The 25,478-nt window shown below is 39.8% G+C and overlaps 1 protein-coding gene across 3 annotated transcripts in view; it reads right to left on the minus strand.

Moving 5' to 3' along the window:
* The window catches only part of rbms3 (RNA binding motif, single stranded interacting protein), a 273,592-nt gene extending 248,398 nt beyond the window's left edge, over positions 1-25,194 (minus strand). The window contains exons 1-2 of one of the 3 annotated variants that reach the window (XM_056398859.1): positions 24,938-25,194; positions 22,764-22,952 (exon numbers count right to left, since the gene is read on the minus strand). In XM_056398859.1, the coding sequence (XP_056254834.1) occupies positions 22,764-22,937 (174 nt within the window). In that variant the 5' untranslated portion in view covers positions 22,938-22,952; positions 24,938-25,194. The remainder of the gene's footprint in view (positions 1-22,763; positions 22,953-24,937) is intronic. The other 2 variants (XM_056398860.1, XM_056398861.1) reach the window with 2 other exon arrangements.
* Between the last annotated feature and the right edge of the window lie 284 nt (positions 25,195-25,478).

Here is a 25,478-nt window from a genome sequence, read left to right on the forward strand (position 1 = left end):
GATCTGAATCAGATTCTCATATATTTTGCCTCACGCTCAGTGTAGACTTGCAGTACTAAATAAAGTTGTATGCGGCCTTAATGAGCGATGTAGTGCCTCTGCTCTTTTTCTCTGACGGGAATTGTTATCAGAACAGCTCCTCAATGCTGAAGTCGTAGCAAACTGTTCTTCCACAGCAGAGCAACATTACTTTATGATATTAAGATTTATACAGGTATTATTTTGAGCAATATGATATTGCCCATCCCGACTCAGCTCCAGTCAAAATCTATGACGACTCCAACACACTTGATCATTATTAAAAATAAATAAATAAATCACACACTTCACTACTTCACAGTGACAAGGCAACTAGTGGATTTGACTTGCTCATCCCAAATACTGAGCATTACAAGAATCTCTCAAGACAAGTAGCTCCTACAGTCAACATTCCTGTGCAGCGACCTTAATGAAGCAAGTAGCAGGAGAATGTGATTTCAGCTGTTGCTCGGCTCCTTGCCTTCTTGTCTCTAATCCTCTGGCATCAGCACATAGTGAGGGTGAGTGGACTGGACATTTCGGAGCAAGGATCACAAACAGTCCCTGTGGGGATGGTTACCAAGGGCAACAACATAGGTCACACACGGGTATCACTGCACTGCATTGCACTGCACAGGCAAAGAATCTGGTGAATAGCAAACTACTGCTGTTGTACTTTTTTATAATAAAGTGCAAAAAAAGCAATTAAGAACCAAATGTGGTTTAAATTGCTTGGTGATCCAATTAAAACTGAAGCCCTGCAGATAGCAGTGCGCTTCTCATGAGGTGAAATTAACAGCATTAGCATTTCCTCCTCCTAACTATCTCCCATGTAAGAACTTCCTTCTTTTTGCCTTTTCATATTTTTCTTCCTGTGGGCATGTCCTGTTCTGAATGTCTGTAGAAAATAAATATGTGTATTTGGAGTTATTATCGCTCTCTAATTTACCGTAATGAAAGTGCTAGCCTGCGCTGGCGGATGAGCCATTTTAATTTAAGCATCGAATGCAGGCCTGCATATTAATGACCTTATTTGCATAAATCATGTCACTCCACTCGGGATTCCAATTAAACCCTTGATTAATTGCTCGGCTGACCCGTTAAATAGAATCCTTTAAGTGGTTCAACAGGCCACCGCAGCCTGTTGACACACACACCCACACCCCCACACAGACACACACACACACACACACACACAGACACACACAGACACACACAGACACAAGCACACCAGTGTAAACTCACACATGATTTACTCTGAATAAAATTAATCAGAAGAAAGGGATCTACTAATTTTGAAATGTGAACATCTTATGGAAAGTGTGAAACCTGCAGGATGAATGCCGAGTCAACAGCCCATTTCACTGAGTCAAAATTCAGTTTTGGAAGAGAGACGCTTCACTTGTCCAAGATAATGATATCACTCTCACTGATAAAGATGAAAACCACACCACAGACGCTGTTGGTGTGTGTAAGAGAAGACAATTTTCCTTATTCCCTATTTGTCTGGTACTTTGGCTTATATTGCAGAGTAGCAAAAACTGTATTTTATGCAAGAGAAAGCACAGAAAGTCTGGTTTAAACATATTGCACTACAACTTAACCTCTACTCAACAAATTAAAGATGATATGAAAAACTAGATTCAAAAAAAGAAAAAAAAAAAAAGACTTATCGTGCACACATACATTGCAGTTTGGAGAACTGTGAAAACACCTCTGTGGCCTTGTGGCTGCTATTCTATTTAGTACAGTTTGTACACTCTAGTGCTTTTCAGTAAGAGGTCAGAGGTACTGACGTTTGTATGTGCTCTTTACTTTCTACAGCTGCAGTGTAGTTAAGGCTAAGGCCCAAAAACAAGTGACGAATGAAGGCTAATTATAAGGGCCGCGATTCAAGCCAAAACTTTAAGTTGTAAATAATATCGAGGAATTGGCAAAGATCAACACCATTTCAAAAAGTGCTGCATTTATGAGTGATGATCAGAACAGTTATTAATATACAGGAGACAGGGTTCTCTATTAGTTTATGATTAGTTTATGGAAATGCAAAACATAAAGATGGCAGCACTGACTGGCCAAGCAAACACACCAGCTACAAAACAGCTAACATCAACTTCCACATCAATAAATGACATTGTAATGACCTGATATTCTTAAATGGCACCATCAGCTCCCTGCTGTGTACGAAATGACTGTTTACAGTTGTTACCATGTCAGCAAGTATATAGGAGTGTTGTAAACCAGCCCCTCCGTCAGATGTTGTAATCTCAATGTGAATGAGCCTTGGTAAAATTATTACCCTCCATGTTTTTTTAGAATCAATATTTCTGCATATGGAACATAAGAGTTTTCACATGTCATGATCTCAACTACACCAACCTGCAATGATTAGAAACAACAATAAAACTGACCGACCAGAATAAATGTGATGCATTACAGTACATCATACAAGTTTATTTGCAAGCAGCAATTAGTGTATTAATCTATTCATCTGGAGTATGGCATCGGGTAAGATCGGTTTTAACAGAGCTTCACATAGAGCTCTGGCAGCCTGATTGACAGAGAGGTGTGTGTGTGTGTATGTGTGTGTGTGTGTGTGTGTGTATGTGTGTGTGTGTGTGTGTGTGTGTGTATGTGTGTGTGTGTGTGTGTGTGTGTGTGTTGCTCCATTTTTATGTATAGTACATTTTCACTGTATTTGTTTTTGTTTATAGTTATAAGTTCTGGATCAATTATTATATTATTACTATTATATTATCAACAATCGATTATTAATTGTGTTTATTGTAAGGAAAGATTAAAAAAAAAGAAAATTTCAAACATTGGCTGGTTGCAGCTTCTCAAATGTGGAAAATTGTTGCATTTTTTTGTGAACAATTTGAAGATATTACCTTCAACTCTGGAATGTAATGTACTTGAATTTTTATAATATTTTACAAAATAGAAATATTAATGCTGGAAATAACATAATTCTTTGTTGCAGCTCTGGTTAGTGTTTATTAAATTACTTATCTAAATACAGTCTCAGCTCTTAAATAACTCATGTTGAAGGTTGTCAAAAATCTTTATCGTTATTTGTAAAAGACAAACGCACAAAGACAGACATACACAGAGACAAAAAGAGACCCAGAGAGGAAGAGAAATAGGTGTAAGGTATAGCGCATGTTCCTGACTCCATGCTGTACCTGCAAGACTTGGCAAGGACAGGTGCTGTCATCTGACTCTCTCCCTCTTCTCTGTTTCGCTGGCTTAATGCCAACCTGCCCAGGCACATCGGATTAATATCTGCTCTGCCTGTTACGTGGCTCTGTCCTTACATCACTGTCCTCTGCTGCTGACTGTTCAGTGAAGCCTTGGCATTGGACACAACCTGTGTCACACCACACACAAACACACTGGTATTCACACTGAGGCACGCCAGTGGTGCCATGCTTGATTTCAGTATTTTTGAATGATTAAAATTCCTGCACACTTCTGCAATTACAACAATTAGTAACTCAATACATCAGTGTAATGTTTCAGCCTGTACTGAATTTCATCACCACATGAATTCTCCATGAATTTCCCCCATTTTAAAAGACACTGAGCTCCTTTCTGACGCACCTGCATGACAAGTACTACATGTGCAAGTTTGCCCTAATCTGCAAGCCATGCTTCACCACAGTTTGCCAAAGAGAGGATCATGGAGCATGAGAGGCTAGTGACTGACTTGACTTTCTGACTTCTGTCTTGGAGGATTTAGGTGAATTAGGCTGAAATCTCATCTACATTATCTGAGTAACTGTATTATTTCAATTTCAATGTATTTAATGAAGAAAAGTAAAGAATACTCTCAGGAAATATTGCTTGTGATGAGTCTGACTCTGGTTTTACAGCATGATTCCTGTTGTCAGATATTGTTTGATTAAAGGACAGGTGAGAAGGACAAGTAGATTGGTACAGTATGTGTGTGTTATGTTTCTGTAACTGTCTGCATGTCACAGAAAATCTCCAATCACTATTTCTTGGCTTTGTTTAAGTCAAGCCTTTATTTTTTTGGTACACATTTGCTGAATAAATGAATATTTTCATAGAAGATACAGAAGATACCCTTCAAGGAATCTTAAGGAGAAAATGTGTTATTTTGGAATTGTCCCTGAATTTGCTTCGCTTGGTTTGATGTATCTCCAGTATCACAAACCCTACGAAAAAATTGCCCGCTCTTAAGTATTAGAGAGTAATCTGTCTACATACAGGAGCCTATAGCTCGCCAGTTTTTTCTCTGGGAATTTTATCATGACAATAGTGAAGCTGCCTCTGGGCCCTTTTAAGCTTCCCTCATTTCATTTCCATCTCTATTGCTCTCTGAGTTCAGTTACATTTGGCTGTGCATCACCATGGCAGCGGACACTGGCCCTCATGTCTGACTCAGACATCATCCAGAGCATTTCAGCTCTGAGTGAGTCATAATGAGTCCCACTCTCCGCTGCTACAGCGCTGAAAATAGGCTCACTTTCCTCCTTAAGATTTCTCTGGGGAGAGCGGCTGTGATCATCTCTCAAAGCGCTTCTTTCATTCCGCAACAAACATGTCCCAAAATAAGAAAGAGCTAGGAATGTTGGGATTCAGCCAAGTGGATAAAGACAGTTTCTTTTTTTCTGTAAGCGGAATATGCACACAAGGACAGAAAAATACAACATAAACACACATAGACAGAAGCTGTGCACACAAACTGAGACAGGCTGCTCCTTTTCTATATGCTCATGCGACCTATAGTTCAGACAAACAAGAGCCTGAAAATCCTAACTTCATGTTACACTTATCTGTTAAACTTCTATATTGACATAAAGACTGATCAAGTGCATATTTTGCACAGGCAACTATCTGATTCAGTGTGTTTTTCATATATCAATGTATCAACATTTTACAGAACTTAAATATTTACACTAATAAAAACATTTTTTAAACTAACAAAAAATAACTGAACTCTGGGTATTCATTCTTTAAGACTACTTTTTTGTTATATATGACAGAATCACATGTATATAATAATCTGTATATGCATGTTCTAATATTTAAGAGGCTATATACTGTACATTTGTGCAATATTTAAACAACCTCACCAAAACTGTTTTTCAAAACTGCACTATTACACATTGTATATTTTCTCAAATCATTTAATTCAAAATTCTCAAGAGTTTAGCCTGGAAAAGGGTATATTTCATGTTTTTCATGTTTATAAGCCATCAGTTGCAACAGTTTTTGCAACACAAGTTTATATGAGATGGAACAGATGAACCCACACACAATAAGAAGTTAAAATCAGCTAACGAATCAAGACAGAGCCCTGTGCAGTAAGACTGAAATTCATTTGTATGTAGCGTGTATGCATTTGTGTACGTGTGTGTGTGTGTGTGTGTGTGTGTGTGTGTGTGTGTGTGTGTGTGTGTGTGTGTGTGTGTGTGCGTGCACGTGCGCCTCCAGGCCAACGGCTCTGCTAAATGAGAAGCTTCCCTTTTATTGTGATGGGAGGGGAAGACGAGGGAGACACGAGGAGGGACAGATATTTCCCCGCCTGAAATTTGTAAATGAGATTTGCTAACCCTGGGCACGACATTCATTCTGGGTCTCACGTCTTGGGAAAACAGTAATTTCTCTCCGTCTCTCCATTTCCTCTATCTCTGGAATCTATACACTCCAAGCAGATAGAGGCAGATAATGTGAAGCAGTCTCTGTTCTGGCCTGTCACTCATCGAGACCCGTGGTTCATTTACCCTTTGCACACCCGCAGAACACCAGGACCAAATACTTCTTGGTTCTTTTTCCGGCCTATTCTAAAAAGCTGAAGGCTGAACTTTACTGCATTGAAAAAATTCTGATATCAATTAAGATATTGCCTGATTACTTGTCTCAAATATATTCTAGTGAGCCAGCTTGCAGGCATACTTTGTGTTAATCCATGCAGCAAACCCTGCCTATCTGGTAATATAATTAAACACACAGAGAGAAGAGGAGGGAGTTGATTCCAATCCTGAGTGAAGATTACGACGTCATATATTGGAAGAAAGTGTAGCGTCGTATCAAACTATTTGTATTTATATTAAGTTTTATTCATTTTTTATTTTTACAACTGAAATTGTGACAGTCCACGTTAAGCGTGCGCAAGAGAAACACCACCAGACACAAAAAAAAGTTTTCAATACTGGATATCTTTTACTGGATAGTGGAGATTTGAAATGATTTTAAACACTGAATTTTAAAAACGTCAGCATAGTTAAGTGAAAGAATATTGATAGTGAATAGTGAAACAATTATTTTATTAATTAGCCGAAAGAAAATTAGCCGAAAGAAAATTAGTCATTTATCAAAAACAGAAAACATTTGGTAAAAAGTGAATGTTTTTTATAATTTTCTCTTCTAATCTAGACTGCTAGTCCTAGCTGCAGTCTTATTATGCAGACATAGAACTGCTAGTTCTGTATTTGGATACGAGTGCAGAGCAGAAGATGAGAGTACTTCATCCTCATCATTCTTGCATTCAGGAATCTGCCACATCATTTAAGTTCCACAGCATGTTTGGAAAAGACAATATGTTTCTTACAGCACAGAGCCTTTATTACTAAAACTAAGATCAAGCAGTTTCTAATCATCACCGTGTTTATGTTATTAAATCCACCCTCTGCAATTACGACGAAGCTTCATATACTCTCCTTCAACCTGTGGCCTAGAGACAGCTCTAAACCAATAGCTTTATGATACAACAGTTCAATATGATCCAGACACCGTCTCAAAGACTTTCCATATAGGATGAATGTGAGTAGCCCCAGAGCACAAGTGTGCAACAAAGAGTTATCTATCTATCCAATAAAACCACCCCATGTGCTAAAAATAGGCCCATTCAGAACAGCGTAGAAAGAGGATCTGCTCCAGCTCTCCTGGCACAACGGTCAATGCTCTCAATCCACCCCACCACCCTTCCGATGGGATTTGCTAACCGTGTGCACATGTGCCAGTGACCCAGTCTCCATGCTTTCTCCTTCAAGGCCTGGCAAGGTCTCCTAAGACAGTGATTAACATCATTACGAGTGTTACTTAAATCTGCTGGTGGGAAACATAGGAGAGAGGAGACATGTAATTATATACAAAAATACAGAGAAAAAAATGGAAAGCACATGCTTTGTGAGAACAACTATAGCGCCATTGATGCTATTTGTTTGAGTAGAAAAAAACACATCTGAAGGTTTGTTTTGTATCATTATAAGTCTTTTACCTGAAGTCACCAAACACGTGTACTAATAAGATCCATAAGTTAGGAAAAATGAGACTGAGGGTGATAGTAATCAAGCACACCTGAGTGACGGCCTACTCAGGCATAATAAGTGAAAACAGCTGTGAGTGGATCATCATGGCTGTGCATGGCCTCTACATGATTTCAATGTTGTTGTTTTTTACTTTATAGTTACAAAAGTTAGTATTCCATAAGTATTCAGTGTAATGCTAGACATTGGCAATCAAAAAAAAGAAAGGAAGACAGCATGAAAAGTGCAGAGAATAATGGATTCAATGGCAGGAAGAGGAGAGTGTGATCGGGATTAGAAGGCAATCTGGATTAGTCAGAGGATCTGGGGCTCACGCTGCTGCCACTGCATGCATCGGATGACACATGCACAAAAATGCCAAGTCAGGCTGAGAGCCTGAGACAAGAAATGTGTGTGCAAACCCATGTGCGTACGTGTTGTCATTTGCTTTGTTCCAGCTTACACAAGCCTTCTGCAATTGTACAGGCTGAAATCGTTCATTGTGATATTTAAATTTTATCAGACAGAAATCCCTTGAGAAGGGGACCGTGAGATATATATTGCTATACACTCTAATCATGCACTGTGTAATGGCTCTTTGCTTTAATATCTATAAAGTTGACAAAGCACTGGCACAAAGTCAAATATGTATTCTATCCTTTTCAGTACAATTGGCTCATATAACAAGCAGACTAATAATACTTGAGAAATAACTTAATTACCGCTCGCTCTCCTCAGCACTCTAATTATAGCCTTTACAAAAGAGCAGCAGTAATGCACTTTTAAGTGTAATGGGAGTTTACCTAATTAGGCCTATCACACATATACATACATGCACACACACACAAACTTACACACTGGTGAGAAAACTGTCACTCAGTAATTAGTGGTGGTGATGAAACCCTCTATTACCATTTCATTTACACACCATCACAGGGCACAGTCAGATGACCTGTGTGCTTGCATACAGCCAAGCTTTGCTAACAGCTTTTAAAACAGTAATATCTTTATGACATAACTGCAGCACAGCACAGCGTGATACATTAGCTGGTTTGCCTTTTTATTTCCACAATCAGTTAAAAGCCAGTATAGTATTTTACCATTATCTACTTCAGTAATGAGTGTCTTATATCTCCATCAGTGGTGTTAATGAGTGGGCAAGTGAGGTCTAACTGCTGCAACTAATAGGGCTGGTCACACAGTCTAACAAGGTGTGAATATATGTATTACAGGCCCAAGGGAACATAATAGAGGTGTTTGCTCTTATTATCACAGAGCTGGTGGGGTGCCATAATGATGCCCCTGTGATGTAGGCAGCGAACTAGCCTATCACCCACGCAGCCAGTCCTGACAGTGTCCGGTTCTTTGTTTTAAACTTCAGCAGATGTACAGATGTACCTGACTTGGCCTGGACTCAAGAGGCCTGAGGTTGAAATTAGGTAATTTAAATCTATCCTCACAAGTTTTGCCAAAGTGTGGGTTATATTTGCTTTCCTGTTTTCACCCAAATGAATGGCATGTACTGCTGCTGCCAAATCTCCAACTCATAAAATAATTTTCACATGTGGCAAAAAAAATATCACAGGACATCTTGAAACAGTTTGCTGATTTTCAACCCTATTCCATGTACAACCCATGAGGATAGCATGTCCACAACTTCCACAATAAATGCTAATGCTCACTGTGAGGGGCACCCAGAAGACACAAAGGGGAAAATACATTGTCAACCATTGTAGAGACCCAGAGTCTGTCCCCACTAGCATTGCTAGTGGGATCTAGGGGAAAGCATTAAACATCTTGTGCATTATACATTCCTCTCTCTTTTAGGTGAAAATGAATTGACTGGCCAGACTCCATGTGTGTGAAGACACATGGCTGTCCACGACCTTCCCAGGACATCAAATATAGATATTATAACACAGCAGACCCACATACCATGCGAGTCTACTCAACCCACATTCGACCTGTGTTGGACTCATTCACGAGACAGCTGTCACTCAGTATGCAGCATTTCAAACACCCCATGATGAACCTGAAAATATTCCTGAATTACATCAAATAATTTAGAAGATAAAAGCTAAGATTCAGTTTCACCCCTCTGATGACCCATGTGTGCTCTCTCTCTCTTTCTCTCTCTCTCTCTCTCTCTCTCTCAGTGGGATGGTGAAATGACATTTAAATGTCAGTATCATTTAATTAATTTCAATTCCTGGTAGCAACGTCAGTTCACCAAACATGGGTAGCGTCTGACCCGTGTTCAACCCAAGTCGAGAAGAGGATCCTGCAGGAGGGTCATATGACATGGGTTGACTCATGCAGATAGACCCCGGATACAGGTTTAACCCACGTCACTGTGGGCACATGTTGGCATGAATGGGGTAAACATGCAGAAAACTGAAAACTGAAAATATCACAGGAGGCAGCTGTAGCAACTTAGTTTACTTCTACCTTCGATATGATATATAGCAATCAAGAAGAAACTGGTAGTATTCATGCTGCATTTGCCCACACTAAATCAGTCCTGCAGTGACTTTTAATAAAAAACTTTTTTATATTACTATCAGTGGCGGCTGCTGGTCTTATAAGGAGGGGAAGCTCATTTTCGGCCTACATCATAAAATGTGTCCGTTTATTTATATGTAAATTTGCAGAGTGACAGAAGAGAGTCGCCAAACACAACGCTAGTCGTTTTTAACAAAGACAAAGTCGCTGAAGATCAGTAACGTCTCCAGATCAACTCCGAACAACGGAATGAAAAACTTGAAAAAATGCTCCGGTGGATGCTTATACTTCAAGATCGCTGATTCGCTAATTTCGCTGTCAATCAAAAAGGGACTCAGCCTCAGACAGATCATCCAATTATCATGCAGAAGCCGAGCGTCCGGGCCAGCCCACTGTCCCATAGACCCCCAGAGATGCTGAGCGTCCGATGGGCGGGACAAAGCCCAGCATTTATCCAATGACCGTCTAGTTTCGCTGCAGTGGAACAACCCACTCGATGCTTCCCCATTGAAGTAAGTAGACGCTCGGCGTCTACACTGTGTAAAGCTCTGTGGCGCTACGGCGATGAATGAGAAGAAGTCGTGTCGGTTACCTGTGATAAGTAGCTGATTCTGAACAAAAGATGAACGTGTTCTAGCGCATATTTAGTCAATGAAATGTACACACAACAGTACATATTTGACCACTTATTTTGTTGACATTTTAGGGGAAGCTGAGCTTCCCTTGCAGTCTTAGAGCAATCGCCACTGATTACTATTCTTTATATTACTAATGCCAGTGCAGAAGGAGAAAACTAACAACTTGGCTTGAACATATAACTAATATAATCAAAGATAAAACAAAAGAAACAACCGATATAACCCAAACAAAAGAGCAATTGTCTCTTTAGGATGTTTTTACTGTACTCTAAGGCCCTGTTCACAAGTGGACAGCTCTAAGTATGTACTGTAAGTTCACACCTGACATTAAAATGCATCTCCACATGAGTCTCGAATGACCACTTGTGATCGGATCGCACTTCCCTGCTCTATATGCAAAACCTCTCAATGTGATCTGAGTGACCAGATCTCAAATGCGTCCTCAATGCATCTTAGGTGCGTTCACACCTGTACATAGAGCTGTCCACTTGTGATAACAGATTGTCAACAGATGTTTTCTCAGCAGAAGAATGTTACTCTAATGCATGAACAGTATATTGTGTTTATGACTAAACACTAAGTACTTATCAAATGACACTGTATTTAGTATCTCACATTGTGTGGTGTATAAAAAATAAGGACTTAGTTAATTTAATGTTATGCCATTTATGGATGTAACACTGATTAGCTTGATTGAAGCCATAAAATAAAATTAACTTAATCTGAAGTGAAGTGAGGCTTTTCTTCGATGTGTAATTCTACGCTCTACTCCACACAGTTTCAAAGTCGATGGAACATCATTTCTAAACCATTGTTACTTAGAAGAATATTTTCAAAGGCCCTCTTGATCCTAGATGAGTGTTTTGAACATATCAATAAATAAATCCCACTCACACTTAAGAGGTATCATTGTCACTGCTGTAATTTTTACATGCTTTTTTTATTTATGAACATTCATTTGGACTCTGGACCTTGTCAGATAAAGTGAAACCAGTTCTCTCACAAATATCTCACCAACTCTCACCGCTAACACTTCTCACAAACTCGTAGCCATGTGTTTCCTATCATTACACCCTGTTAAATGTTGTAAATGTTCTGTAAAAGAGGGTAGACATGCAATTTTCCACCACACAATAGATATTATACAACAGATTTAATAAATTACCATTTTTATATCTTGCGGTTTCTATTTTGGTTTTTCATTTGTTTGGGATTATATGAAGCAGTGTAAAATTTTCAATAAAAAGCTCAAGCAGCAAAAAAAAAAAAAAAAAAAATCTCATATTGCTCTTTTGCTTCCTCAAGATGTTATGAAGACTGCAAGCCAAGTCTCATCTAAATACTGGAAAATATTGATGCTAAGGGCTTGATTATAATTAATCAAACGACATTTCTGAGTGGAAACAGATTGTCCAAATGGAAATATTTGATCGCATGTGTCATGACTACACAGTGTAGCATCTGTCAAAGCAGACAGAGCAGAGCTGAGGTCATCCCCATGTGAATGCTCTCATGTAGAACATGTCCTGCAAAATACAGTTATTCTGTGTCAGGACATTTCATGCTTACAGGGACAACACTACGGTAAGTCATTATCATTTAAGAAAGCTATTACTTTCTTATCTAAGGTTGGATTTTCTTGCTCAGTGTAGTGTGCTGCTCTATGCAGAATTATACTCATAGATACTAATTTTATGATAAATGAGTATAAGTGTGACGTGGAAGTATAAGTGTCTCAGTGGCACAATATCCCAGATATAATGAGGAGTATACAAACCACTGCCATATGCTAGAAAAATAAAAATAAAATGGCATCAGCAGCTGGCTCCCATTCTGAATCTGATCTACCCCCAATTTCCACACTTACTGTGGAATGATTTGAGCTAGAAACCAGGCACCAAGTGGAGGAAACAGACCAGTAATTTTTTGTAGGCAAAGTACAAACAGTTTGATAGCATGACTAATATAAAAATAAGCCAAGCTCTCCCTCTTTTCCAACACTGTGCAATTGGTTGCAAAAGTAAGTTGTCCATTAAGTTTCTTCTACTGATCTTTTTTGTTTTTTTATAAAGGTTTTCTTGTGAGTTAATTGTATTTTCATATTTGGTATAACACAAAACACGCATTGCCTGTGATTTCATTCAGTTGTTAATGATATATGTACTAAGGAAAAAAAATAACATTAACATACACCTTTTGATCTTGCCACAGAAATTTCTCAATCTGCACAAGAAACAATAAAGAACAGTAATGCCCAATATAAACAGCACACTGAAAGTGTCTTACCTTAAACAGTTACCCTCATTAATAGTGTAAAAAAATATTTTCCTCTCATTCTTTCCAGTTTTAACATTGTTTGTGCACCTGAGCAGTAGACCAGAGCCCTGTATCTTGATGAGGGTTTATCAGTGCCTACATTTAGAGGATCAGGTTGTTTTGCATTGTGTTTCTAATGCTAGCACAAGGAGACAATTTACTCTTGGAAATAGAAAACTGACAAAGAAAGGAGTTTGGAAGTATGAAATATAGGGTACTTGTAAAACCAATTACTGTGGGCCCCTTTATGTGAACTTTCTATCTAACAAGATCGAAGAGGAACAGCCACAAAAAACAAACCGCATGCTATTGGAGTTAGCAGAACATGTAATCCACTAACATTCCCTTTGAGGCTGTGATTGTCAAGCTGCATATTATGTTTCTGTAATTCTACCACAAACAATCGCCTATTAAACATATCTTACATTTTATAACTTTCAGAGCCACATGATGCACAGTCTATAACCAGAAATGAGAACATTAAACATATTTTCTGGCAAGATATACAACTCTTGAGAATTCCACTCTCTGAAAACCAGGATTGAGTATTGCTAATCTAGCACATTTGGCAATTCTGCACTTCAAGTCTGCCTTGACCTTTGCTTTGCTGCCAAGTCATCACAAACTGAGAGAGTGAACAGCTCCCAGCCTTGACACTGAGTCACACACAAACCCCTAACAACAGACATGCCTCCGCTTCAGTGTGGCACACACACAGCAAACATCCACGGGGTGCACGATTCATTAAAAAATGAAAATGCAAGGGGCTGAATTTTTTTTAATCACAGCGAAAGAATTTTCCAGATGGCCTCCTAAACAGGGAGTTCTCATGCTTATGTTCCCATGCCAAATTGCTGGCCAACAAATCAAGTTGCACGTCCAACATATGAACAGACTAAATGCATAACAGCAGTGGCAGTGTCCTTCTTTTGTGTTGTTTATGGCTTTAAAAATTCTCTGCAAAAAACATTCTGGCTTTGAAGTATATTTAAAATACTCTACCTTGAACTCCATTTAAAAAGAGCGATGGATTTTTATCAACATTGTATGGCCTTAAATTTCCTTTCACACAAACAAACACTCAAGCACATACAAAGCAACTCCCACCACAGATCTCAACGGTCACTTTCTTTTCAAGACAGTCACCCTGAACACCTGTCAACCACAAAGCCGAATTCTGTTTATATGCCGTTTGAGGGTGTAAAGGCTGGAGGTCAACGGGATAGGATGTTGAAGTCAGGCAGAGCTGGAATCATGACTGGTGACTCTGCTCAGTGCAATGAGCCCCTTAGGTCATCTGTGTCGAGGGGGGATTAGGAGCGGTCGGTGATCCCATCAAAGCAATGTGTCACCAGCACCGTGTCTTACCACTGAGCCACACACTCCAGCGAGCACTGATCCCCTTAACTGACTCTCAGCGGGCCCGGCAACTAAGGCGAGCTGACAGCAGGGCTATTTTCGGGCAGAAATCACCCCTGTTTGGACAGGGCCACAGATAGAGACGGCTCGGGCCCATGCCATCGCTCTCCATTAGAGAGAATGAAAAACACAGTGAGGAGCCCACTTTGCCACTTTGCAGCAGAGAGCAACCTTTTGCTCGCGACAGCTCCCAGAAACAGATGAGGGATAAATGTGTTGTGACAGCAACTAATAAGGTCTCTGTGATCTGCTGGTAGTGTGTCATTGTGTGTGAGTCTGTGTGTGTGGCTGTGTGTGCGGCTGTGTGCACACGTGAGTGCCCATGTGTCGTCTATGTTTATACTAAGAGTGTGCTTTGAACAGAGGAGTAAAATGCTCTGATGAGAGCTAAATAGAGCCACTAAAAGAGGTCGTGTCTTGATACATGACTACATGATAAATATCTGACATGCTTGATCATCCTCTGTACTTTTTATGACAGATTAAAGAACCAATGGACTAAAATAGCAAGCAGGAACACAAATAAAGTCTCTACAAATAGCTAGAGCCGGTCATAAAACATATTAAATAGCGTACAAGTTGCAGTGATTAGCATTTCCTACCATCTATACCGTTGTTATCGTTGGTAGAGAATCTTGTATAGTTTTCTGAAATGAGCTATCTAAATAAAAAGCCTGGCAAGCTTCAGTTTACAGAAGGCATCCAAGTAGTGATCACAAATAGACCAAAGGATTCAAAAATCAATCTGTAATGCTCTTTCACCTTCTCACTAATGATCATCCGTTCCTAATACATGAGATCATGGACTAAGGTTTGACCTTGGTCACCAAACCAGGAGGTAACCCAATTACCTCCTGCTCTGGACGATATATTTACCTCACCTCACCAGATAGGAATACAGTACATTCATTTCAGGATGAGAGAGGACTGCGTTATAAAAGATAAAATAGTGCATATATCAAACAACATGACAGAATACTTTTTTGCTTTCAAGTGACATCTCTTTTTGCCTTATTTAGAACATGTGTCATGGTTGGCAACTTTCTGAGGCTGGCCTGTAACAGCCATGTCAGATGTTTCAACATTGGGTGCTGATGTAAATGCTGTAACACCTCAACTCGTGGCTGGATATTTTAGTAGTGTTCCTGCAGGGCTTCATTACAGTTCTGCAAATAAGCACCAAGCTGTCTGTTGACATGTAGTCACAGTTAGGACTTAAAGTTTAGAGGAGGTTTTGTACATCTGGTGGTTGCACTCATGCGTGTGTTCATGATTTGCAGTATGTTTCTGATACTGGGTGAAAATTGAACTGCATTTGATTAATACATAGACGCCATATATTTTGACTTGTCATGGTAGGAAAAGCGAAGGCGTTAAGAATAACATTAACAATGGTTATGTTCTATTGAAGTTCCCCAGTACGCCATGACAGTTGTATTAGTAAGCCGTGACACATAATACATGGACCATGAAACCAAAGCTGCTAAATGGAATTCAGCCGTCATTAGTTTTAATATTTACATCTGTGCTTTTCTTACTGTGGAATTTCAAAATGTCTTCCATGAAAAAACCTCTCATGTCTTGTTTTCAATTATCATTATTTGTTTGACTGAAAGTACATCACTATCAATTATTGCTGGGCAATGTGGTCCGATTTCTTCTTTCAGCAACTTGATACGAGTTTGCATAATTTATATTTGATACGCTGATGCTTTCTTACATCCATGTTTTGACTCGTCACTGCAGGAAAAGCACTGATGTTACATGAGATACATTAATGAAGAAAATGTTTCATTTACCTGTGCCAGTATGGCACTACAGTGAGCCAGCAGGCACTACACCAGTGCCCTGTGTAAAACCAAAATGAAACACAGCTATTACTGATGTTATTAGTTACACCTGTTTGCCAAGTCAACCTGTCTGCCCTGATAAACGGCTGTTTTTTGAAAACTTCATTTGGGGTTCACTTATTTTTTCATGCTGAGAGTGAACAAATGCTGTCCAAATATTTTCCAAACCTTTCTGCCACAGCAGCTCTAGAGCGACATGCCTCTCACCACAAATATTCTACAAAAACTAAACATCACAGCTCGAAAACCATTTATTTTTATTAACATTTCATGCTATTTAGTTTTACAGTATACGTGTGCATCTAAATTAGATTGGTTTTAACAATTTAAAAGTAAATGTAGAATACTATTATTAAATATCTTATCAAATCTATTCAATCAAGACGAAACTGGTTCAAAATGTTCTTGTATTACAGTAGCTTAAAAAAAAAAATGAGCTTCCAATAATGCTCAGGATAGCATTACAGTAATGAGATTATCACATAAGCTACACACATTCAGTTGTACTGTATTTGCCTGCGCTCCTCTGCCATCACAGTCAAGTCACATCTCACTTCTCTGCAAAGCAACCTCTCTCTCTAAAGGTATTTTCCTTGAAATAGTCTAGTGCATGGCAGTGAATATTTGTGCTGTCAAAGGATTAAGACATCACAGCATATCTAAAACTATTACATCTACAATTTATTTTACTTTCCTGACACAGCTGAGCAGACAAGCCATTAATTTTCTCAATAAAATGCAGTAGTAAGGAGTTTTTAAAGGTCCCTACAATTGTGGAGCTTTTGAAGTGCCATGCTGGGCACCACACACACACACACACACACACACACACACACACACACACACACACACACACACACACACACACACACACACACACACACACACACACAAAATCATTTGCTTATAACAGGTTCAATTTATTGCAGTAAAAGACAGGCAGCCATTTGTATATGTGAATGCAGAGCATTTGACAACGTGCCAGTTTTCAATTTGTCCGCTTGCAAAGAGCCCATTGTAATTTGCTGTTTAATGTGCATATTACAGTCATTTGCGCATTGTACTGTTTCCACGATCAGGCATACTAGCATATTGATTAACCTGCGGTTTAGGAAACCTGCAGAGGCTTGGGGCAGACTCTTGGGCTGCTCCCTCCAAAACCCATCAGCCCACCTCCACTGGCCATTCATATCCGGAGGAGGGGTGTGGGATCGATGGCATGCCGGGATGCTATTAGAGCTGAGGCAGCTAGGCAGCCAGGACTTCAAAAGCAAAGTGTGGGAGGAGAAATAACACAAGGTAATTATCTGGGCCCCGCTAGCTACCACCGAGGCAATCTGTAGAGTGGAGGAAGAGGGGGGGCTGTGGAGGTGGTGTTCAGGATGTCTGTCCATATTTACCTCAACTCACTGCACTATGCTCACTACAGCAATGCTGATGGAGAAGACAAAACTTTCCCTGACAGAAAATGTTATATCTTTATATTTTATCCTGTTACCTGAGATTTTTACATGACATCTTTGTTCAGATTGTGTTCAACTTACAGCAAAATCCAGATCAATTCTTTAATGGTTAAACTGCTGATCAATTTACAAAAAAGAAAAGTAGTAATTAGAGTGAATAGCATCCCAACCTGTCACACTACTGCTGAAGCCAAATTGCCTAGCAAGGTGAGAGGCCATCTGCTTCTCTAGTTAACTTTAAAGTCATGATGAGTGCGAAACCATTAGGCAAATGCTCCAAGAGCATCTGGACAACAAGTCATCTCAAAGTCAAGAAAGTTCCACTTATCTGACTGCAGCTTACACAAGTTGATTTTATTGGTTAACAAACATGAAATTCATTCTAATCCTGACTAAGTATCATCTGCACGGATTTTAATTCTCTGATCGCTCATTTGGAAGTACACACAAAATCTTCAGTCAGAGCAATTTAATATAATTTTCTTCCTCTGTTCCTGAATGTTTCTCATTTGTGTAATTAAAATAACAGCAATAATCACCGGTATGACTATTCCACTCTACGCCTAAAAGCTCACTCCCTAATGATTCATTTCTAATGGAAAGAAAACACAAATTACCACAGCAAGCAATGGATATGTCTTTTTCACATACATATGAGAGATGAACTATACTCTCTGTAAACATAGTGCGCACTAGTAAGCACAGATATTTCACCCCTAAAATAGAGAACAATTGTAAAATTTGCAGGATCAGCAAGCTAACCCCTACATGCAGCCATTGGCTTTGTGCTTACTGACTTATTTCTGCTTCCAGTGCAGTTAATGAGTTAAAGGTCAGTAGGCTGTTATGACACCAATTAGTGCAGTATTTCCAATCACCACTGTAACTCATCATCGTTGGTGGTCGGCTGATGCTTTTAGAAGAATAATGAACACAAACCAATACAGGGACGCGAGTGAAATAATCCCTCGGGTGGTTTAGAGGTCATGTACTGCACTTCAGTTAGTGTCACAGATCAACACAGGAAGGGGGTGAGGGTACAGCCAAGTGTCAGGGGCCATGTTAAGGTTAAAGTACAGGGACAGCTTTAACACATTCAGCTCAACCCTTGAAAGGAAAACTTTACCTGATCTTCCTTGAGGATTCTTCTATGAAACTTGTGCATGCTGAAGGGATCGAACCTGAGCCTTTTTTCCAAATTTGCAGAATCTAAACGTGTTAAGGCAAACTGAAAAATATTATTTTTGCTAAAGAAATCAATTCATTTTATATTTCCTTGTTGTTTGCTTGCCAGTACTGCAATTCGATTGGTGCAGTATCTGTTTGGATGGACACTTAAAATAGTTTGCGATATCAGTTCATTTCCAGTGGGCCTTACAGTCAGTTATTCCCATCTGTAATGTGACCACTCCGTATCTAATTCAGTGACTCTGTATGTTACTTCATGTCGTGATTCAAATCATGGGGTTACATACGGTGTACAGTTAGGAGTACCAGTTGATGTGAATTTTGACCGTCTGGTCATTCTCCATCACCGCAACTGGACCCTTGAAAGAGAGATACCTGGTTAGGACGCCCCCCCTCCCTCCCCCCCTCCATTGTATGATGTACGAACATGTATAGAAGCCGTTAATGACATCTGGAGGAATCAGTGTAAGCTAGCTACCACTACCACCAAGCTAGTTAGCCTAGCTTGCTAGCCTCCATTTTCCAAATGGAATATAAATGTAAGAGCACAATGGATCGTCCCAAAAGTCAAAATGTTGTAAAGGGATAACCCTCTTAAAATGATGATGATAATAACATTAATAATAATAATAATAATAATAATAATAATAATAAATACCAAAGCTATTAAAGCAAAAAACAATGTGAAAACCATATGCACTGAAAATGTGAAAGAAAAATCATATCAAAGATTCAGTGACCTCTTTTCCACCACTGGCCTGCTTCACAAGACATAAAACCCCATAGCACAACCACAGCTACCAGATAACATCACAAGCAGGAGCACTTGGGGATTAAGTGCTCACTGAAGGGTACTTCATCAGTACATTGCTGAGAGTAAAATGAATTTTAAACCTTGAGTTTTTTGCTCCTGGGTATTCAGATTCAGGAGACAGTCTGAGGATTAAAACGGGCAAATTTACTTACGCCAGCTGACTTCCTTAACCTTTTGCAACAGCTGACTGCACTGTGGACGACCTCAAATGCCACAGCAGCTCTGAGCTTGAGCCCAGAGCCCGGGTCAGACTGCGCCACCTCATTCCCAATGATGTATCACTAATAAACAACAGGGCAAGCCATAGGCAACTACCCTTTAACAACAACAAGAGCACTGGTCCATTTCCACCGATGACACCTTGATGAATAAACTGTCCAGGCTAATCAATGACACCACGGCAGCAGGAGCCAGCCTGTCAACTGGTTAGTCAGGCAGTGTCAGAGGCAAACACACTCCCAGGGCCACTTTCAGTGAAATGCAGCAGGTGTTGACTCAACTGCTAATCAACCAACAAACAGCAAAAAATGAAAAAAATAAAACTACACACACACACACACACACACACACACACACACACACACACAATGACAGGGGCAGTGACCTTTTCACCCACTATAGGGTAGTGTCTGCCACTTGGTGACACCCACTGTTGAATTAAAAAACAAATTTTTTGTTTTAGATGTATCCACTGTGAGCCACTTCTGCTCTGAAATTCAAGATGCTAATGCCTTTAGGCCTCATTGCTTCACAATGCAGCACCAACAACCAAAGACAGACAAATGTCTGTGTTCAACATAAACACTGAGCACTCTTCTGTGGTGGCAGCCAGTGTTGTGCATGAACACGTTCTTTTTTTTTTTAAGTGAACGAATCAGTTCACGTTTTACGACAGTTTTACAGCACACCGCATGATGTCTCCATAGACAAGGCCCAGCTTGGCTGGTGCTAGTGGTACAGGAGATACAGGTGGTGCAGACGCATCTACTACTGCTGAAGCCAGTTTTTTTGGAGCATTTGAAGCCGTTTTATATACAAACAAGTGAAGACTCAGACGGATTATATTTATTTAAGCATTTAAAATGTAACTAAGGTCTGTGATTCTTCAGTGGTATGCAATAATTCATTTAGTTTGGGAGTGGCTATGATTTGGGGCTGGTGATGGATGGGTAGAAGGAGGTTGAAAAAGAATATTGACATTCATTTATTAAAAAAACGGAACAAATGAACGTGAACTTGTTCATTTTTGGAACTGGGAACTTAGTTCAAAGTTTTAAAAAATGAACTATGAACGTGGACTAGTTGATTTTTATCTGTATGAACTGAACTTTGAATAAGTTCTTTTTAAGTGTGAACTGGCACAACACTGGTGGCAACAACATCATTGTAAACCACATACATAAACGTTTCATAGGTGTCACTGACAGATTCAGACAGGGTCACGATTCATACTGGAACCTTTGAGCACTGAGTTTTACACAGTTTTCTGCTTTGTATCTGTACACAGATGTTCACAAAAGCACTTCTTGTTTCAGTGTCCTTGTGTAACCTCACCACTGATATCATTTGTTCACAGATTTTATTCACACAGTGTCTTTTTTGTGACAAAAACAAATCCTTTCTACTCATACACAAACTTGAATTTCTCATTCTTATTTATTTGACGGGTTTACAAAGGTTGATTTACAACTACAAACTTTAATTAATTTACAAGCTCAAAATCGTAGTGACCCTTATTTAATAGTTTTATGTACCAGTAGACAATACATGCATCAGTCAATGTGGAAGTCCTGAGGTGTGTGTGTGCGTGTGTGTTTTTGTGTGTTTCAATTACCCCTTAGAGAGGAGCCAGTCTTTTCCCTACAAAATGTCTGAGATAATCGATTTCTATAAAACTTGTCTAATTTCTCCTCTAATACCAGACAACACTGATAAAAATATAAATATGTGACTGAAGACATGCATCAAAAGCTTAAAATGTTTTGTATTATTACAATAATCATTATCAGACAGTGTCAGTGGGTGAAAACGTATATCCAAGTTTGCCACTGGTTATTTTTCACAATTACACAGCTAAATGAGAAATGGTTCCCACGGGTCCAAAAACAGCACAGCACGCTGTTTAATGTGCACTTTCATTCTGTAGGTATTATAATTATCGAAGTCTTTTATTTCCACATGATTGCACATAAATGCAGCATTTCATGACTGAACCAAACTTTTTGATCACATCTTCAATAACATTTCTGTGCTCACTTTTGAAAAATTTGTCAAAATAGCCATAAGGAATAGTTATGAGATATATAAGCCACAGAGGCCTCCTGCCTAGACAAGCTGACAACACACCTAAAACAATTATATTATTTCACATTTTCAGTAGCTTATTATGTCACCCAAATGCTTCTGAAGAATTTTTCCTCACCAAGATGAAGACCCTAAAGGGTTATGTCAATTACTGTTTGCTCAAAGTCTGCTCAAAATACTAAAAATTGATAGAGCAAGCCATGACAAGCATCCCACTCAGAGCTGCCAGTACCAGTCAGTCCTGTCCTCTGGTGAATGTTTTTGTATATCTGTTGTGTTTATTCTGCCGCTATCTCTTCTCTGCTCCAAGGCCTACAGAGCCTCTCAGGCTGATTGACGGAAAGAGGTTCTGGCTCCTGCCAGAGAAGTATGACTGACATCCATGAGATGGAAGAGAGCCAATAAGGATTTTACTCTCACTCTTGGACATGCAGAGGGCTCCAAGATAGTAGAGGGTTGAAATGAATGAGAATCAGCAGTCACACATGGAGGCTACTCAAGCCACATAGGTCTGTATGTAATTAGCAATTCTAAATGCACATGTCCTACCTGTGGTTCGTAGAATGTGCTTATGGTTCTCATGGCAACATAAAAACACTTTACCTACTTCCTTTAAAACCACTGAAGCCAAAGACCAAAGTACCTATAGTTTCACTTTTTGTTGCAACAGCACTGACAAGCAAACAGGTTCCTCCAACACTAGATAAGCCACATGAGCAAAGTGCATGACATCAATTAACACCACAAAACATGCAACTTCACTTTTCAGCACACCAAGGGAGATCACAATGAATGAGTGAGTAAGAGTTTCTTTACGTGAAAGTACAGAACATATCACCCAGAATAGCTCAACAGATGGGCAGGATCTCATCACTCATCACACACACACACACACACACACACACACACACACACACACGTACACACACAGCACAGCAGCTGCAGATGTGCAGCAGTGGGAGTCTGCAACTTACTTTTTTGTCGTCTTTCTGGCTTGCTGTCTGTGCATCCTTACTGTGGTTGTCAGAGGAACTCCTGCCACTGGCATCCGTCTGTCTGTCGTCCAGTTCATTCTGCTGATTGGCCCCTGACCGAGGAGAGCCCAGAGGGCCGGGCTCCGCCTGCTGAACGCCACTCTGGACCTCCATCTTCCTCTGCAGAGCCTACAAAAGGTAGCATGTGATGGAGGAGAATAATGCAGGAAAATATGAATGAATTAATCAAGCGAACCACACACAAGGAGTCACAGGCTTGTTCTAACAGTCATCGCTCCCAAATACACACAGATCTGCATGTACTCCCTAGACTGTTTCTACTGAGGTGCTGATGAGTGCAGGGGAAGACAATAATGAGAAAATGTTGGCTGGCAGCAAAATATCTGGGTATTTAAAAAATAACAAGTAATACGTTATTAACTAACTATATCAAAGTAAGACTAACAAAAATCATGGATAAAGAGATGAATAATAGAGGACAGAAATCAACATTATGATCTATTATCTATTTAGTTTATAGCGTGCAAAGAGTTAATTTACATATTTGTTTTAGTTTACTAATTCTCAGCACTCTGCAAAAGCTGAAGCTCTCTGTAATTATTTAGGTTGGTAAAATAACTATGGATTTATTCGTTATCTAACATACTACTGTATAACCAAGCACTTTTTGAATTTAAACAACAATTTCTATCCATGACAACACATAGGCTTAATGAGGACATATGTGTTGTCTAACATCTTTACGATCATCCCTAAATCTTAATAATAAAATTAACCAGACAGATAAAAATCGACTATTTAAGAGGTCCTGCATCATGAGCCAACTATTATTGGAAAAAAAGAATGGTGGGACAGCAATATTGCTTGATTTTAATAAAAGGACATTTGTTACAAGGCTTTTTTTTTTTTTTGACATATCAGAGCAGGAAAAGCCCAGCTGTAATTTCTGTAATAACATTAGCAATGCCTGAATTCCATTTAGGTGAGATGGTTATAGGGTCCTGGTATTGTGCACGATGGCTCACTGTGATGGTTTCCTGGGACACCAGATGGAACTGAGCCATTGTTAAAAAAAAAAAATTGTCTCACCTGTTTTTCTCCTGCTATGACAAATCAGCCCTGAAAAAGGTCTGTTTAACCAAACTGTTGTTATCACTTTGGACATATATCAGGGGCCAATTCTCTCAGTTACAGTAGAAACCTTTCTAGCTCATGAAGACTGACTGCACAAAAATGAATCTGACAAAAGAAAGTATGTGTTGTTTGTGAGAAAGATACATTGCATTATATCAGTAGCAGGCGCATAGTGTTTTCAAGTCCCCAAACAATAAAGCAGAGACAAGCAAAGTAAAGGAAAAAGTCACCTTGTCTGAAGGCCAGATCAAAAACTAGCTGTCTGAAATCAGCAGCCCACTGATGTTTAGCACCTAGTGGTTTCATTCTGTATTCTGGGGCCATCAATAAGTTATGAGGTCAGTTAGTTGTTCTCTCAACTGAGATGAGCTGCCTCATAAATACATATCCTGAAGGACCTTTTACTAAACATTTTAACACTGCAGCACATGGAAAGCAGTAAGGCATGCTACAGAACTTGGCATCCTTCCTTCACAGGTGAGCGCACCTGTTGGCCCTTATTTATTAAACCCTATGACGTGAAATGTGACGTTGTTCCCGCAACCATCGTCATCTCATTGAAAATTGCTAAAAATTTGCCATTAAACTGAGTCTAATAATGACGAACTCTGAATGGAATAAGGCCTTATTTTTGTAGTAGGCTACATACAGTAAGTCTGGTGTGTATCTGCACTAGTTACCTAGCAGGTGAGGCCCGGGGTCAGCACTAAATTTTAGGACGACAGTTGGCAAAAAAAACCTTCAAAGTTGGCTCCTTCCTGAGTTGCTATTGTGCATCCGCCTGCTTTGCCTTCACTCCAAGCCAATAGGCAAATGAAGCTGCAATTACCAATGGATATTTTCACAAAACAACTCCAGCAACATGTATTATCTATCGTTGTACCAGCTTCGAGCGACTTCCAAGCATTGTACCGAGGTTATGTCGCCGCTGACAGGGCTTCTAGCGCTGTGTCTGTGTTGTAACTGCGTATGGCGGCGGCACACCAACAATAGCAAGTCGCAAAACAATGCCGAAATACCTCTGTCACTTCTTGGCTCCTCGTTATGTCAGAAGCATATCAAGAGGAAGATGCGGTAGTGCAACTTGCTTTACATCTCTGTTGTTGCTCTGACGCGGAAAGCCACAGCAGTCTGGGGCAGAACAACAGGCAAGCAGTTCATTTAGTTGTCTGAGAAGTTATTCCGTCAAAAACTGGCTGAGGACATGTGAGACACTTCTGTCGCCGCTGAGAAGGCAGCGCGCGGTGTCAAAGCCGCACAGACCCGGTGCTACTGCTACTGCTACTGCTGCTGCTGTTGTCACGGCGGGCGTGTCCCCGCGAGCTGTCACCAAACAATCCCTCCTCCCTTCCAGCCCCCCTCCCGGTTAAAGTGAGCTCGTGTCAAAAATGGTGCCTTCAGGTGATCCTCGAAGCCTTCTATGTCTGTTTGAAATGGCTGCTGCAAGTGTTTTAAACCCAGGGAATCTATTTTGATGCCTTGGCCTGCCCAAAAGAAAAACACAGACAAAAATGTGTGTGTGTACTTAGGAAAAATAGCCTACAACCGTGGTTGTCAAAC

Source organism: Seriola aureovittata, chromosome 16 (genome assembly GCF_021018895.1).
Source record: "Seriola aureovittata isolate HTS-2021-v1 ecotype China chromosome 16, ASM2101889v1, whole genome shotgun sequence".
NCBI classification, from domain to species: Eukaryota; Metazoa; Chordata; class Actinopteri; order Carangiformes; family Carangidae; genus Seriola; species Seriola aureovittata.